This window comes from Lepisma saccharinum, chromosome 3 (assembly GCF_977018435.1).
Source record: "Lepisma saccharinum chromosome 3, izLepSacc3.1, whole genome shotgun sequence".
Classification (NCBI taxonomy): Eukaryota; Metazoa; Arthropoda; class Insecta; order Zygentoma; family Lepismatidae; genus Lepisma; species Lepisma saccharinum.
In genome coordinates this window covers 116,540,028-116,558,559 of record NC_139231.1, presented here as the reverse complement: position 1 = coordinate 116,558,559, position 18,532 = coordinate 116,540,028, and the positions used below count along the sequence as shown (strand labels likewise).

The window sequence follows — 18,532 nt, the reverse complement described above, 5'->3', positions numbered from 1 at the left end:
TGGTTTCTTGTTGAGGGGGGAGGAGCAGGTTGGGTGATAGCGGGAAGCCAGGTTTTATTGAGGGCCCCACAGTTAGTGTTGAGATTGGCGAGTGTGGTTACTATTGCATAGGTTTTTTTTGAAAACCTTTCCAATGTGGATTTTGCTTTCATGACTATTTTGGACCACGTCAACTAGCACTGCCACGAGCACAAACGGAAGAAGAAGGAACCACGCTGCCCGCAGCAAGACAGTACACGCATACATGCCTAACAAAGCCACCAGTGGGTGGGGAAATCGATCGTGAGAAAAATTTATACAGAAAAATGAAAAATAAGCTTATCAGAGTAAATTACCTATCTCCGTGTAGCCGCTGCCAAACAGATATCTTTAGATACAATGTAATTTTATCTGTTTGAACATGGGTTTCAAAAGCAAGCATCTGAGATATGTGTCTGAGCATTGTATCATGTGAACACCAACTGCAAGAGAATTGCCTTCAGATACGAAACTGTGATATTTTTTTAAACATTCGCAACAGTATGGCTTGGAAGCTCCTGTAAGTACGGCTCTCATATTTTTCACTGTTGTTAAATAAGTATGGAATGTGTACACTCAGCAAGTTGTTTGAGGAATTTATGCTGTATATGCGTGGGTATTTGGGATAAACCCCCACCATAATCCAAACAATGATTATGCAAATGTTACGTCCCCTGTAACTCAAAGGTAATGACACTTATGTGTGTTACAAATATGTTATGGCATGATGTGGAAATTTTTCACCACGCAACCTATATCTTGGATGTTGCCCCCCGTGATTTTGGTCTTTTCTTCCAAGTGAAATCCTGATGTGAGAATCAGTGCTAATCTGTGCTTCTATGAAAGGTTAGACAAACTCACCCCATGCCATAAAAAATGTAATTCCTAAAGTGATTATGGCAAAAAAGGAGCTATGCCATGAGGGTAAGGTTTTCAATTTTTGATATTTTCTTTACAGCTAAATTAATGATTTCCAAACAGGCCTTGTGCATAGAGAATAATCAGCACTGAATCTGCAGTTAATAGTATGAAGCAACTGTGAACACAACTATGATGGAGTCGCAACATGTCAATTTGAAGAGAACAATTTAAAAATAATGAAATACAAACTATTATGTACTCACAGCCTGTTTTTTATTTACATAAATGCATACATTTACAATCATTCAATCGAGTTATCTGAAAACACATCGCATATGTTACACAAATCCTCCATTAAGTGGTGATGTATTGCTAAACGGTTCATCTAAAATTACATAATCCTTCCTTCCACTTGCTTTCACATGTAACTTTATCACAGGAGGCAATTCTGCCTCACCCTCAACGACAGCTGTTCTCTCCACAGCCAAGTTAACAGTGGATCCTTTTCCTATATGTCCCTGCTCATGAGCTGCAGCTAGCTGGTTAACCACACGACGCTCGACTTCATGTTTTATTGAACGTGCTCCGTAGTGCACGTTGTAACCGTCTGCCAACAGTGATTCCACATTACGGTCCCATCGGAGTTCTATGTCATGTTTCTCTCGAGCCTGAAAAAATTCAAATTTTCTGCTTTCAATTGTTACACCAATCTAATGTGCTAAGTAGTGTTGGGTGATACATCATCACGATATGGATGATATATATATCGTGTTGGCAATATACCGTCAATATATTTTAGCGATACATATATATCATGTTGGGGATATATCGTCATGATATTTTGGTGATATAAATCATGGAGATATCATCACCAATATCACAATATGGAAAAATATTGTATCGTATCGTCTGTGATGATATTTTCTTGATGATATATCAGGATATCAAATTTCCGATATTGTCCATTCCTAGTGCTAAGGTATGTTTGAATGTGAATGCAAATATTCACAAAAATTCCAAATAAAAGAATGCAATGCATCAGGGAAGTATCAATATAAACTATGTGCCCCAGCTTGGGCATGGGTGTTCTTTGTGAATATTCCTTCAACAATTTCATCATATCATCCCTCGTCCTCATCTTTGTGATTAGCCAAAAGTGGCAGAAAAACAAAGTAATATAAACCAAATCTATTGTGTGTGTATATCGAGAAAGTACTGATATATAACTTACTGATAATGGTAACCAATATACAATTACAGTGTTCATTGAAGAACAACATAAACTGTTCATTAACCTCCTAATTACTATTTGTAATTATACTGCTCTAATTACATAGTTTTATTACAATAGATTAACTTCAATGTTTCAGTAATGGCTTTTTAAAGTTTGTATAAACTCATAGCAAAAATATCAACTGTTATTTTCACTTGCAATTGTGTAGTACTGATTAGTGATTTATTTCGCTAGTAAATTTATAAAATGAATAAAGCAGTCAAAATACATCCAAGCCTTATCCAAGATTATAACTTACTAACCTGGGCAGGACATTGCAACAACATAAAACCATTTGTTAGATAGTTATTAATAACTAATAACGACATGTTATGTTAATCAATCAACAAAAGAGCCATATTTTCCATGAAAGTAAGTCAATCACATGCTTCTGTAATTATTTTGTTGTCATAAGCCAAAATTAATTAGGGAAAAGTATAATTTACAAAAAGGAATATAGATAATTTTTGACAATGTAATACCTTTTTAGCCCAAGCTTCTAACTCCTTTGTGACCAGCTTCAAAAGTTCAGTGCGAGAGAAAGGCAAAAAATAAACAATTTCATTTATTCTGCCCAGAAACTCATCGCGTCGGAAATGCTTCTTTAAAATTGGCTGCACCACTCTTTCCTTAAAGTGACGGGATATTGTGATCTTCTCTGGCAATTCCTTGTCTTCTGCAAAGAAATGCATTCATCAATGCAAATTAACATTCATTTTTCCAATCCAATACTTTTATAACTCCATTACTGCTCTCACAAATATTACTAATTCATAACTCAGTCAATATACTCTTCTTATGAATATTATTAACTTCTAGCCGCCACATCATGGCCACAGAAGTTAATTCATGAAATTCATGTATTATTCAATGAACCGTAAGTAATTTTATAACTGGTGGTATTGTATTGATTTGGTTTATTTAACTTTGCTTTTCTGCCACATTTGGCTAACTGCGAAGATGATGATAAGGGATGCTATGATGTAATTGATGAAGGGACACTCACAAAGAACACCCTTGCCCAGGCCGGGATTCAAACCAGGAATTGGTAAATGGTTTAAATCTGTAAATGCCTGTTATGTTGTAGTACAGCAATGATACTAGATGAAGCAAAAAATCTAGATTCCACTAGTCTTAACTATATTATTTTGAACAGACTCTTAATATTGAGAAAAATATTTTTTGTATAAGCTATTTTTTAATGTTTGAAAGAAAATGAAAAATCAATTTAACTCTCGATGTTGAACCATTTAATCAAAATTCTTGTACATTTTGTTCTTTACATATTTCAATAACAGTAGTTTATATGAATACAATAAAATAAAAAGTACTCTATTGGCAATGACTGATCAAGGTTATCTTATCTTTATATGAACAGCCTGTGACTCTGTATAAATTTTTGTTGTTCATTTTATAAATATATAAATTTAAAATAATTATGGCCTGGTTTTGTACAATTGCAGTCACTTGGTGACAAACATTAATTCAGAAATTAACTGAGGCATTAAAGCTATTCATGGAATTTGCAATTTTACATTTGACTGTTGCAGTATCAGTAAATTTCATATCGATACTTGATCAGTATTGCCAATTTTTTCCATCAATTTACCTAGCTTCCCTGAATATCTCTGTTTTGCAATATCTTCCGCCTCCTCTCTTAGTTGGATTGCATATGCTGCTATTTCGTCGGAGGCTAAATTTGAAGTCATTACAAATATTGCATCCTTGCATTCAATTGTTTTCCCCTTCCCATCTGTCAAGCGTCCCTGTGAAGAGAAGAAAGCATATCAAGGCTACTCAGAAATAGACATGTGTACAGTAATGCAGGCTTGTGCAGCACGTTATGCTACAATAATGTGAAATATTGATGTTGATTTGTCTGTTCTCAAACATGTGTTGCTTGATACTTCTGTGTTACATTTCACTAACATATTATTGCAGACAACTAAATTGTAAGAAAGAACACTCTGATCTACTCAGTTTAATGTCAACCAATCATTCACTGCTCATTTATGTGGATGGTGGTAGTGGCCACTGAAATTAAAGAACGAGGAGGGGACTAGATGCAAAGAACAGTAATGTACAATTAAGGTTCAAGTTAGCACGTAACTGGAAGTGTGGTTTCGATTATCTTTACCACTATTTCGTCTTGCAGTTACCAGCCTAACTGAAAGTTGAGAAGCAACATGGCTATCAAAGTTCCATACTCGTAACTTCACTGTCAGATTAAACAAGATATGATTCATAAAAAAGTTAATTGGTGCAGTGGTTAGTGGCACCACTTTGCGGAGTGTGTTGTGTTTTATAATACAAATTCTAGTCTTGGTCACAGATCTTTTATTTCTTGTCAATTATTTATTACTTGTGTTGCCTTCAATTCGTGTTTTATTGTTGAATGATCTTCTCTGGAAAATATTACAGTCAATTTTAAAATTATTTTCACTCGTACCTTCATATTTTTAGAAGTTGACCTACAAAATATGCTTAGTAAATTATTATTTTCATTCAACAAACATGTATAGAGATGGTACAAAGCTTGCAGTCAGAAGACATGTACAATATCTACATATTAATAGTGTCCATATCAACAGACAGGAATTATTAATTTTTCGACTTTCGAGTTCTTCACGCTTCTTCGAGTTCTACATATGCTTGTGCTCTATAACAGCATTTGACATACATGGGATTTTGACCTTTATTAGAAGAAAGCCAAATCTGTAGTGCTTGATTTCATTAAATTTATTTCGTAAGCGAACAGAATGGATACGCAGCCATTGTTCCAATTGTTTCCTATGCAAAAACGTGCTTGCGAGTGAGGCAAGCTTGTATGTAGTTCTAAATTTGAATGCCTGGCTGTGTGCCAATCACTGCAGTTTAAAACAATACTAAGAGATGGCATGCAGATCGATTCCCTATATTTCCATGCTTCAGGATTGCCAACACACTATTTTGAAGTTCAAAGTGAGGATTATTTAACTACTGGTTACTTTGACATTGAAAAACCCGGTATTGGTTTAGAGTGGTGATTACCTCCAACTGGCATAGTTATAGTTAAGAGAAAGATTAACTGGACATTGAAAAACCGGCCCTAAGTACATCATTTTGAATCAGGATTGGCTCTCAGCAGCTTGGCTCATTTTCTGACCTGGTCGGTTCTTGTAAAGACCCCTACGAAATCCTTCCACCTGTTATCATGAAAAAGAGAAGTTATCCTGCAAGCAGCATAAATGTACTAAAATGTAGCCCAAAAATTTAACTGATCAAACTAAGCTTACCTCGTCAAATAGCTGCAGGAGTACAGTCAAGACATCGGGGTGAGCTTTATCCACTTCATCAAAAAGGACCACCGCAGTTGGGCACTTTTTCAATCGTTTGGTCAACTGACCACCATCGTCATGACCAATGTATCCTGGAGGTGCTCCGATAAGTTTTGCCACCTATTAAGAAAAATGTAAGACAATTTACAAGTAATGAATTCCAGTAATAATGAATATCAGATTTATTACTATTCTGAAGTTAATTTCTTGCATACCTCATGTTTCTCCTGAAATTCTGACATGTCTAGTCGAATAAATGCTACAGGCTTTCCTTTGTGAATGTAGTGTGCCAGCTGTTTTGCCAATTCTGTTTTCCCAATTCCTGAAGAGCCAAGAAATAGGAACACAAGAGGATGTTCATCATCTGACCAGCCATTTTCTTTTCTTCTCACTGCTATAATTAAAAACAGAGAGAGACAAACAACATATAAATTGCTGTAAGCCAAAGCAATTTTCTTTACAAGTATCATCTGAATAATATTAAAAAATGTTACGCCCCTGAAGGATTGTCTAACATTAGTATTTCTTAGATGTTTCTTTTGATAATTTAGCATTCATTATTCCAAAAATGTCTACAATTGCTTATAGTATTTTTTTATTTTTTTTAAGTGAAAACTTGGGATGAGATGATACCGCTTTGAACCAATTGCTTCATCCATAGTTAAAATATATTTATGGAATGATGCAAAAACTGTATAGTGTGAAGTAATTACTGCTAAAATTCAACCATTCTGGATTATTTGGATCTACTTGCACATACCATCGTGGGAGTGTAGCAGAGAAGAAACTGGGGTGATATAACTTGTATGTTCCAGCTCCCTTGAGACAGTTCCATAAAAACTGGTAATAAAAGATTTCCACAGGTGTCAGTACCTTTTAGAAAAGTATAAATAGCACCAGAAATAGGCAGAGGAGGGCAGTGATCATCAGCAACACAAGCTTAAATATACTCGAGGGTTTAGCCCAGAACCTTACTTTAAATTGGCGCTACGGAATGCCTGTGAAGTTGTAATTAAAAAGAAACTCTGCGAATATAATTAGTTTTCTTTCTGAAAAATGAAGCTTGAAAGGATTCATTGTAGTCCACTGAGGTCTCATAGTTTTGGCTACAAAAGAGAGGCTGTTAAATGTAGCCCAGAAGAAAAGCAATCATAATAAATAACAGGCTTATGTCGGCTCACAGCCTAACAAACTGCAGTGATGTTGGGGCATAATCTCTTATTGCCACTTTTGATTTTCTTTTAGAATGGTGCTTACTCTCTCAAGTAGCTCAACAATCATGCTGCTGGATTACCAATGAAAATCTAACTGGTTTGCATTGGGAACCACTTGAGCCGAAGGTAAGGCAGCACTGACCAGCGTAGAAACAACAATTGCACAATAACTAATATTAACAACATAGTTTCACCAAGTTAACACCTTTTCGGATTCACTTTGTTTTTAAATTAGATTAGGGCTGGCCCGATACTGATGGCAATGTATCAGTATTGGAAATTATCAGTTGAAATTCACCTACCAATACCAGCTGATACTTTTCTGGCATATTCGTCTTTCACGAGGTGCAAAAATGCAGCATGACACTTTCACAGAATCTGATTATCCTGAAAATTATGCAAAATTCAAACTTTCTTTTTCTTTTGCATTAATTTTGCATTAAAAACTATATTTTGTGAATATATAATATTGGTGTAATACTTGAATATCCTAAAGAAAATTTCTTGGTAAATTGATGCATATAATTGGAGAAGAATATTTACACAATAACATTGATCAATATTATAAACAAAATTTAATTATTGCAATTTTCAAGTAGCAGTATCGATGGGAATCGGTAATGGTTGAAAGTGGTATCGGTTTGGCCATAGCTTAGATTTTTACTGTCACAATAATTGCTAGACTTTCATAGCGTGAGTGGTATTCTAAGTGTCTTTAAAAATAGAATGACTTTGTTTGAATTCATAGCACAAACAGTTGAACTAAACTTCTTACAGAAATATAAAACAGCCTTGTGTGGCAGTTAATCACCTAAATTCATTGCATGAAAAGAAAGGTCCTTACTTAGCAGGTATATTTTGGCTTCATGGGCTACTCTTACAACAAATATATCACAAAAATTGAAATAAAAAATTAAAATGAAAAAATATTTGCACTGTCTCTTTGTATTCTTGTCATTTAGCATCATGTTTTCTACCACTTTTGGCTAATGAGGATGTGTGATGGTTTGACTAAATTGTCACTTGCAAAGAGCACCCTTTCCCAGGCTGGGATTTGAACCCATGGAATTTTGGTGGCAAAATTGAAAGACACCTACCCACAGAGCCAGCATGAAAATATGTAATGGAGTGACAATAAAAAGTTGAAAAAATATGAAGAATTATGACTACAATATATCACAAAATAAAAAAAATACATGTTAAATAATAAAATAAAAAATCTGCAGCAGTTTTAGCCCTTAGAAACAGCCATCACAGTTGTCAGTTATAGTGAACTGAACAGTCATGTTGAAAATTGTTACTCCATTCAACTTAGATTTTTGTACATGCATTCCGACCACAATTGTCTGAAGCATAAAATCTCCAATACTTTATGAATAAATCACATTAAAGTCTGTGGTCCTTTGAATAAAGAATAAAAGATTTTCTATCTGTCAGAGAATCTACAACCATTACCTGGCTTTCTATACTAGAGTTGCTACATCTCCCCCTCCCCATTGTCCTGGTAATACTGAATCAACACCAAAATGTTTAAGCTTTCACTGAGGATTGAACCCAGGACAGCTCATGCCAAATGAAGGTGCATTCATAATTTCAGTATCCGAGGTCCATCTTATACTGGGATACATAACAATGCATAACAAATTGCAAATTATTCTATCATTTACATTTTTCTGGAGCATATTAACCAATTTAGAGCATATCTATAGGGGAGGATGAGAGGTGCAGGTCAAAGGAATCTACAGGATTCCCCAGAAGGGGTAAGCAAGAATTCTTTTTCCCCAAAAATGTATCTTTAGTTTTGAATTGTAGTGTTCCTGCAACAAACTGCATCACTCTTACTTGTAATTATCAATCCTTGATATTAATTAATGCAAATTACTGTATGTGCATGTGTAAAAATATAATTTCAGGCTGACAATTACCAGGGGGCATAATACCTATGGATACCCATGTCTCGGATCAAAATTGTGTGCACTGTTGAAACTCAATAAGATTTGTTTACATAATGTGACACAAAAAATCTTGTGTGCAAAAGAAGTAACATCTCGGAACTTAAAATCTGGAATCCACTCTATATGAAATACCTTTAGTATTACAGTCCTATATTTACCAGATGCTACTGTTGTGATTGGCCCTTCTTGACCAACAATAAACTTTTTCAGACGTTGCTCCAAGGGAAATCTTCTCCTTTCTTCGGCTTCCTTTTGCCGACACTTGTCCTCATACTGAAAAAAAAAATCCAGTCACGATTATGACTACATTTATTGCATGTTTCTTTTTCAATAGAAGTCAGATGAGATACTGTGTGGGGGAGTCCAGGCATTACAAATAGATAATTCTGTTGTGGATTAATATCAATTAGGGTCAAATAGATATTAGTTTGAAATAAAACCAATCCTGCCAACACGAAGATAGACACACTTGGAACAGTATAGCAATTTAAAACTGTTTAAATAAAAAGTAAAAAAAAAAGTAAAGTGCTTCCCTGTGCCTTGCACCATGCCATGACGGCGTATAGGGTTAGTGCCCCACACTTTCTTGATCTCGGCACCATGCCCCTGGCTGCCTTTACCTTCCCCCCAGAGTTTCCTCCAGGTAAACACTTTATACGACGCTTGGTGGGTGCCGTAGCCACTTCAACAGGTTGAAAAAGTCCTGGTTCTCCCCTGCTGGGAATCGAACCCTGGTCTCTCGCATGATAGTCTAACAACTGAGCTACCGCAGCTAAACCTGTTTAAATAGTTATAATAAATATGAGAATATAAATATTCCATTGTAACTTTTCCATAAAATATCACAAAACTTTCGTCAACACAATGTTCACAAAAGATAGTAATAATATTAAACAATAGCTATTTAATAATGAAACTGAATTTTGTTTGACCAGAATGATGAAAATTAGAATCATGATATGGTCTGGAAACTCCATCCTTGCAGGCTAACAAGGGCCTGGTGCCTGAACATAGAATCACGAATTCTTCATGGAGTTGCTTGTTCTGATACACACATACAGCCTGGGCTTTTATCTTACATATGGAGGAGAGTTTTTGGTTTCTGATATATTTTTATGAGACACTTTCTTATCAACATACTATATTTTATTATTAATAATATATAGTGTGCTTTCCAATAGTGTATTTTTCTTATTTTCTATCACCTTTCTGCCACTTTTGTGCTAATTGCAACAATGAGAATGAATGATAAGTTGAATTTGATGAAGGCACAATTGCAAACTAACGCACATTCCCAGATTTGGAGTCAAACTCAGAATATTCTGTGGTAAGCCCATAGCACTATTGCCTCATAATCAAGATGCCCTGGGTTCGATTTGCATTGGGACATGGTGCAATAGCTCAGTTCGCACTTCAAACTGTAGATACCGTTTCAATTAGCCTATCAGAGCAGAAAAGTAGATGTAACCTTTTGTTCCATCGCACAGCAGGTGTAAGTAGCTAAGATATTGTTTGCATCTTAATCTAGAATCTTAGTTCCACACAAAAGGCTGGAAAAGCAAGTGATGGTGCCAGTATTAGCTTATCCCTAATTTAAGCTGACCTGAGATTATATTATTATTGAATGGACAAATGCACATATGTATACAGTAAGGTATTAAATAATTGCCACTTCGATCCACTAAGAATACCTTTTTTGCGTATATTTTAAGCTTCTCCTTTATAAATGTATCCTGGGTATAATCTATTGGCCGATGGCCAGTGTCATTCTGTGCAGTTGGATTTGCACCTGCGTCGAGCAAAGCCATCACAACATCTTTATCGTCGACTAACACTGCATAATGCAATGCAGTGCAACCTTGGAAAGTAGCTCTATTATTTAGACGATTGCTGAATTCATCTTCTCGTCGAACCAACACTATTGAGAAAGAAGGATATGTAAATATTTGATGGTTAAATTCTGCAAATACAGCTTTACTCAGAACATTTACAAACGTTAGAAACATGGTGGAGGCACATGGTACAGTGGTTCGGATCCCACTTTAAAACTGCAGGTCCAGTCCCGATTAGCCTTCCTGTGCATACAGTGGACTTAAAACAACAAATCAATCAATTATCCATACAAGTGCTACAGTTTTGCCTCAGTGTCAGTGCTTTAGTATGTGGACTGTGGGTTCATTCCCAATTACCCTATTTATGCATGCACTAGGTATTTTTAAGAAATGCAAGGATATAGAGAGATGAGCATAAACTATGTGTCGAGGCAAAAAAAAAAAAAAGTCATATACAAAATTAAAACAGATGTCTTTGCATGTCAACACTTGCTTTAGCTTCTACATCCACATTGAAGACATGGTACAAAAGAGAAGTGAGACATGTAATTTATAAAAAAAAACTCATCAAATAATATCACATTCCTATTAAAAATACAATAATGGAAAAAGATCTGTTAAAACTACACGCTACTTCCATTTTTGTATTTTCAGTTATGTTGGAAGATTACTTACTATCACATAGAATTATTGTGAGAGCATAGTGTAATGTCATAATGTACCACTACAATAGATATTCCAACTTCATTTATTTTTCAAATTTATATACCTACACACATGTTTGTGTACTGAATATTTACTGTGTTTTAGCACACAACAAAATTTATAAGTAACATACTTGTTTTGCATTCGCTAGTTAAACCCCGACCCTTTGTACTACAACAATAAACCGAATTACTTTTCCATCCATAGCCACAATGTAATTTCAAACTCAATACCCGTCTCATGTACTATATCGTCTTCACTTTGTGCAACCTAAAAAATATGTATACCAAAATAACAAATATAAAATTATTGACCTTACGTTTATTTAATAACCCCTTGCTTATGTATTGTAATATATGTGTAGTGAACAGTGCCTTTAGACAGAAGGAAGTAGCACCACTGTTAACGAAAACATGGCTGATAGTGAACGGTCTTTGTAACTATTCTCTTTGCTTGTAACCTTGTTAGTTCATGTTACACTTTGTGTTGTACAATAAAGTACGTTGTTTAAATTAACATTAGTCTTGATAATAATAAGACAAACGAGGCAGATATAGTTGGAAATTAAGAAAATATATATTTTGATTCAATCAAAAACTCATACCACAAGGCAGTTTGAGTTGAAAACTGAAGCTGTACTTTAAGAAGTTAGACTTGCTTTAATATTAATGCATGTAAAACTTAATACTTCAAACTTCATCCTGGATGGAGAATATTTAATATTTTTACAAAAGTTCACGCATACAAAAAAGTAATTGTTAAGAAACAAAGTGAACAAATCTTAACCACAACTCAATACAATTTTAAATTTCCAAATATTGAAATTTATCAAATCCCAGTACAGATATGTAACAATCTAAATTCACTACACAGTAGAACCCCGATTTTACATTTTCCTGCATTACACACTCAATCTTGATGGTCCCAACACAGCAAAATGTCATAAAATTTTCCTCGATTTTACACATTTTCTTGCATTTTAAGTTTTTCCAGCTTGGTCCCCTGAAAAACGTAAAACCGAGGTTTCACTGCACTGTAAAAAATCAAACATTCTTGGCCACAAGCATAATTTCTTGACTGGTAGACAACCTGGTAGATAGCATATGGAACTTGGATCCATATTTTACAGCTTTACAAAAATAAAAAGGAATTTACCATCCAATGAGTGTAGACCTTTCAACTGTGCTGTCCTGTACACATTAATGAACTGGTCACCTTCATCAGGATTGACCCCAGCCACAAGAAGCATTTTCACAACTTCCAATCTTCCATTGATGGCAGCTACATGAAGAGCAGTCCATCCCAATTCGTGTCGAAAGTTTAAGTCAATTTTCCTTTCAATTAACCTGTGTACAAAAAAATAAAGTTTGTTGCAACAGAACCAATAGCAAAATTTGCAATCTAAATATTTAACTATTAGTAAAACCTTACTGTTAATACGAGGCACATCCAGAAAGTAAGTTTCCCTATTTTTTTCCCATGAAAGTAAACATAATGAGCCGTGTAAATTGCACATGCGCAGCAGAGCTAAGACGTATCAATCATATGCCAGGCGGACAGATCCCGCCCGGCGCCAGTAGCGAGGCAGCAGTGGTCCGAAGTGGAAGCTCGTATTCCTTCTTCCGCCGCATGCCAGTATCGAGGCAGCAGTGGTCCGAAATGGAAGCTCGTATTCCTTCTCCCGCCGCATGCGAGGTTCGATCGGTGATAAAGTTCCTGAATGCACAAAGCATTGCGTTAATTGACATTCATCGTCAGCTCTGTGAGGTCTATGGGCCGAACATTATGAGTAAGCAGATGGTGCGTCGCTGGTGTCGGCAGTTTTCGGAAGGTCGTCAAAGTGTCCATGATGAAGAGCGCAGTGGGCATCCGTCCCTCATCACTGATGATCTGGTTGAGCTGGTGCAGCAGCGCATCGTAGAGAACCGTCGCTTCACGATTACGGAGTTGAGTAGCCTTTTTCCGCAGATATCGCGATCCGTGTTGCATGAGATTGTCACGCAGCGCCTGCTGTTCAAAAAATTGTGTGCCAGGTGGGTGCCGAAAAACCTGACACCCGAACACAAAATGAAACGTTCAGGAGCAGCACTGACATTCCTGCAACAATACCATGATGACGGCGATGATTTCCTCGACAGGATCGTCACGGGCGATGAGACGTGGATTTCGCACTTCACCCCGGAAACCAAGCAGCAGTCAATGCATTGGCGGCATAGTGGATCTCCGGTCAAGAAGAAATTCAAACAGACGCTGTCAGTACAGAAAGTGATGTGCACCGTGTTTTGGGACAGGAAGGGTATTTTGCTCATTGACTTCCTCCCCAGAGATGAAACGGTGAACGCTGACCATTACTGTGAAACACTAAGGAAATTGCGACGTGCCATTAAAAACAAGAGGTGTGGCATGCTTACTGCAGGTGTTGTGCTCCTCCATGACAATGCTCGTCCACATACGGCTCGGTGCACAGCAGCTGTTTTCACGGAATTTGGATGGGAGTTGTTTGATCATCCACCTTACAGTCCTGATCTGGCTCCCAGCGATTTTCACGTTTTCTTGCACCTCAAGAAATTCCTGTCCTCCGGTGAGCGTTTTGGCAACGACGAAGAGCTGAAGACGTCTGTCACACGCTGGTTCCATTCACAGGCGGCAGAGTTCTACGACAGTGGGATCCAAAAGTTGATACCACGATACGACAAGTGTCTCAATTCTGGTGGTTGCTATCTTGAAAAATAGCTGAACCTTTGCTGTACCTGTTGCCAATAAATGGTTTCCTGAAACTGTGTTGGTTTTTTTAAAAAAAAATAGGGAAACTTACTTTCTGGATGCGCCTCGTATAACTCCCCTTCCCTTGAGCATTTCACACTCCACATAAATTGTTGTATCACTACCAAAATGTCGAGAGAACTGTAAATCACAATTCTTGAATTATCATGGCTACAACTACATGGTAAGTTCAGCTGTGCACAAAGAGTATTATAATTTTGTTTATGCACATTAAAGCCCATGGCACAAAAGATATTTGAGCGCCTGGCAAGTTATTTGTTGTTGGATGACACAAATCAGTGTAGTATTTCCTATCACCACTGTTTTCTGTCTTTTGTCATTTTTACTTCATTCGCGCTTGAGACTAGACTAGATTCTGCCACTATTGAGATATCTCCAAAGACAACTGCTTTATTTGTAAGTCATTTACTATCTCTTTTTAAGTTAATGGTGGGTTGATTTGGGTTATTTACTTCACTTTTCTGCCATTTTTCTTTTGGCTTACCGTAAAGGGATGAGGAGTGATGATATGATGATATTGATGAAGGTACCCTCACAAGGAACACCCACACACAGGCCGGGATTCGAACCTGGGACTCCTGGAATTAGGTTTATGGGAGTGGTGAGGATGAATGATTACACAAAATTCCTAAGGGACAAATGCACAGGAAAACCCAATACTACTGTTGAGGTTATTACTTGGAATTTGCAGTTGCACGATTGAAATTTGAGCATTTGATATGTTTGACTGGCAAGGTGACAACAACTACCTATTTCCCAAATTATATTATTACATTATATATATTATATTATAGATAACAAATGATCATAGTTGAAACTTCTCAACAGTACAAATTAATAGTTAAAAACTGTACGATCAACTTACCGTCTTACTTCCTCAGTGTTGCCATACCTTGCTGCACGTAACAACTTATCTCCTACAAAGAGAAAATGAATTATTATGAAGTTATGTACACACTTTGTAATTTTGTTTCTGCATGATAGAGTGTACTTTCAAAGATATGAAATTTGTTTTCTAGGGTGGCACTCCCCACCCATACACACATTCTCACACTTGTGTCTGTGGTAAGAGCACTGAATTTTCCCACGATCAAGAAATGTTGTTAACAGTTCAGATTGTTTTATGATATTTTTCAAATTCCCCTAGCAGAAAGACTAATTATCGTAGAATTTTGGAAATCATTGTCGCATGAAATTTAAACCTTCCTTATAGCAATGAGCACTGTTTGGATTAAAAAAAATTATTTACATTGAAAAAAAAAGAAACCGGTAACAGTTCCAATTGTTTTATGATTTCTCCTAGCACAAAAAATAATTATCGTAGAATTTTGAAAATCATTGTCACACGAAATTTGAACCTTCCTTAAAGTAATGAGCACTGTTTGGACTCGAAAAAGTTATTTATGTTGAAAAAAAGATACTTGAAAATTACCATATGCACTTCTTATGGACAAGATATTCTGCGTCGACAACCTACAGTAAATGTCGTAGAAGCGTGGGAATGAAAGTAAATCGGAACCTTAGTAGAATGCATTTAGGGACTTTATTTTAATGCTAAGGGAACCAACCCTAACCTGCCTAAGCTAACCACAAAAGCATATATTGAACAAAACCTTAAGTAATCGCTAAAACTCCGCAGTATGTGTTAACAGACATACATCGAAATCGACCATGTAAAAATTGCATTAGTAGAATGATGAAATCGCAATAAAACAAAAGGAACTTGGGCCACCCCGGACACTTCACTGCACTTCCTGTATGATGATTTCGGTAAAAATTTACTATCCGTCGGACATCTATAACTTCTTCGTTTCGTCAATTTTTGACATTCGTACTTACCTATCTACTTCGCGGAACATTCCTCAAGGTAATCAAAGTAATTGCAATTTTTCACATTACGAGTACTTCTTTCTCGTAGTCTTTTCGCTTGCCTGAGACACAATATGGCACGTACACCTTCTTACATAATCGTGCGTCGTGCTTGTATTTTGTCGATTTTCATTCGTTATGCAGTGTTTCAACTTTCGGAACCCAAGAAATACCCATGAACAACGCTCATCTGATCCATTTTATTTTTTTAAACTTTTTCGCATTGTTTTACGAAGAAAATTGAAATGTTTCGTGGTGATATCTGTCCCGGAATCGGTGGGAAATTTAAACAAAAAATTACTTCCCTTTGAAATTTTTGAGTCCAAATTTCCCACCGATTCCGGGCTCCGCCATTGGGGTAATTGACCTACCGCCCCCTACCACTACTGTGGCCCCACCTCCGCTCCGCTCCCACTACCCGGCTTTCTCTATAGAGTCCCTGTTAAAGGCATGTTAGAAATTGGCAGGAGTCACCTGCCCCCAAATGAGCCCCAAACTCTTAAATTTGAAGAAATCAGTTTCCAGGATACAGAAAACTTACCTGAATTTCACCACGCATCCACGACACGGGTAATAGTTTCATACATCAGACACATTTCTTGAATTTTACACAAGAAACTACTTACAGAAATGAGTTTCTCCAAGGTTTACAATGTTCGTCAAGGTATTTTCTTACCCATGACACATCATATTAGGCATATACCCACAGCCCATTCCTTCTAACGAGTAGCTTACATTCACTGCCATATTTTTGACATTCCTTTCCTTCCATCACGATCCCGCGTTCAATTAAATTAAAAAATTCACTGGATCTTCCACACCTGGTACGAATTTCACCATGCATCCACGACACGTCATGTTTCTAACTTTCGTTACAAACACAAACAGTTCGAAACACTGGTTACCCAATAAACATGACCAAAACACAATCACGACGCGTGATGATGTACGAAGCTGTACGCACCAAAGGCTATTGTCCGTCGGAGAATTAATTTACAACAAAGAACATGAATATCCGCTATGAAACATTCCAACACACAAAACACCTTCCCGATGTTAGACAATGCTACAGGAACTTAGTACGGTAAGTAGTTTCTTCTGCAAAAGTGGAGAAATCTGCCCGAAGCATAGTAAATTAGTACCATTTTGAGAGAGAGAGAGAGAGAGAGAGAGAGAGAGAGAGAGAGAGAGAGAGAGAGAGAGAGAGAGAGGAAAGAGAGAGAGAAAGGAAAAGAGAAGGGAGAGAGAGAAAGAGATGATTTCTCTTTCCTTTCTTCGCTCTCAGTGTAGACACATTGCACAGTGGTTTGATCCCACCATCAAATGCAGGTCTTGATAAGGCTACCTGAGCATGAAGTGGTCTTAATGTTGACATTAATGTTAAATTTGAAACACATTTTCTTACATAGGCAGTAAAAATCACAAACATGGTTGTTGGGACGTTCCTGATTAGCTATATTATTCCAATGCGAGTATTGGTAAAATTTAAGTATCCCCGAAACGCATTTCTTCAAATTTTTAGGAGAAATTACTTACCGAATGCAGTTTCTTTAGAATTGTGGAAGTTCGGGGAAGTGTTTTCTCGCATTGTTCATTCAATTTTGCCGGTAAATCATCTATTTTTCGATATAAATATGTGACCGATGCACGGAAGCTGTTGCATCCATTTCCTTCCAGCCGGATGTTGCCTGTGTGATGACATAATCATGATCAATGCCGGTCAGTGTTTCCAAACACGTGTTTCTGTAAGTGAAGAAGGTACGTTTCCGCAAATGGTTCGTGGGGCTATGCGAGAATGGTGTGTGGGGCTACACATATTTTTTTCGAAACCAATTTTTAACTATTGTAATCTATTTCCTTACCGGAAATGGTTCGTGGGGCTATGTATGAATGGTTCGTGGGGCTATGCGTCAATGGTTTGTGGGGCTACGTAGGTATTTTTTGGTGGAGTGGGGTGGAAATACTGCATGCCGACTACGGTAGTGAAACTGTGACCGCCAAATTTTAAGTGCAGATTCGTGATTACGAGGGCCAAATTAGTAAGTATCCCAAATTTCACAACAAATTGGATAAATTCCCTGTATTGTTAAATTATACCTGTTTTTGTTTCAAACAAACAAACTACCTCCTCACATAAAAGTAAAACAGCTAGGTGAAAATTGGTTTCAGATCTGTCTAAAGTCATATCATATATACTCAATGAATACTTAAAACGATATGTCACAATTTTCATTTACTTACCATCAACATTAGTCGATTTTTCAGAGCAGTAAGCAATTGCAAAAGCCAAACTTCCAAGAAGGCCATAACCAAAACTTTTCATGCAAATTGCTTTAAAACTTCGAAAATTATATTTTAACCACAACAACTCAGTATATTTGCTTTCCAGCACTAACAGTTTCTGAAGTGTAGATTGTGGAAACAATCGATTCAAGGAGAATGATTCACATTTTTCTGAATATGCATGGGAGCTACCAGCACTTTTATTATGGAAATGCCGCACGGAATAATTCGTCTGTCTAATTGGACATGCCTTCGAAACGATCAGACGCTGCCTAATTAAACACTGCACGTACTGCATTCTTCTACACATTCGCCTTATCACATAACTTCATAAATACTAAATTTTAGTTGCACTATTACATCATACTACGCCATCAGCTGGTAGCTTGTTTTGGTGTGAGGATATCTTTTCCGAGCCACA

General features: G+C 36.7%; 1 protein-coding gene across 2 annotated transcripts; it reads right to left on the bottom strand.

Moving 5' to 3' along the window:
- Positions 1 to 1,130: 1,130 nt before the first annotated feature.
- LOC145985343 (mitochondrial disaggregase-like) lies at positions 1,131 to 18,523 on the bottom strand. 2 transcript variants are annotated; one of them, XM_083119242.1, is made up of 10 exons: positions 18,070 to 18,523; positions 14,825 to 14,876; positions 12,331 to 12,521; positions 10,330 to 10,556; positions 8,797 to 8,911; positions 5,685 to 5,863; positions 5,428 to 5,589; positions 3,762 to 3,918; positions 2,635 to 2,828; positions 1,131 to 1,547 (listed from the first exon to the last, which is right to left on the bottom strand). In XM_083119242.1, the coding sequence occupies exons 1-10, from the start codon at positions 18,419 to 18,421 to the stop codon at positions 1,218 to 1,220; spliced, it is 1,959 nt and encodes a 652-aa protein (XP_082975368.1). In that variant the 5' UTR covers positions 18,422 to 18,523; the 3' UTR covers positions 1,131 to 1,217. The 2 variants fall into 2 exon arrangements, with proteins under 2 accessions (XP_082975368.1, XP_082975369.1); XM_083119243.1 differs by lacking the exons at positions 12,331 to 12,521; positions 14,825 to 14,876.
- Between the last annotated feature and the right edge of the window lie 9 nt (positions 18,524 to 18,532).

Coding starts and splice junctions, on each gene's coding strand:
- LOC145985343 (XM_083119242.1), bottom strand. CDS start 18,421: ATGTGTAGAAGAATGCAGTACGTGCAGTGTTTAATTAGGCAGCGTCTG. Junction 8,912..10,329: donor TTAAAATATACGCAAAAAAG/GTATTCTTAGTG, acceptor TTTTTTTTTCAG/TATGAGGACAAGTGTCGGCA. Junction 5,590..5,684: donor AATTTCAGGAGAAACATGAG/GTATGCAAGAAA, acceptor TTTTCTTAATAG/GTGGCAAAACTTATCGGAGC.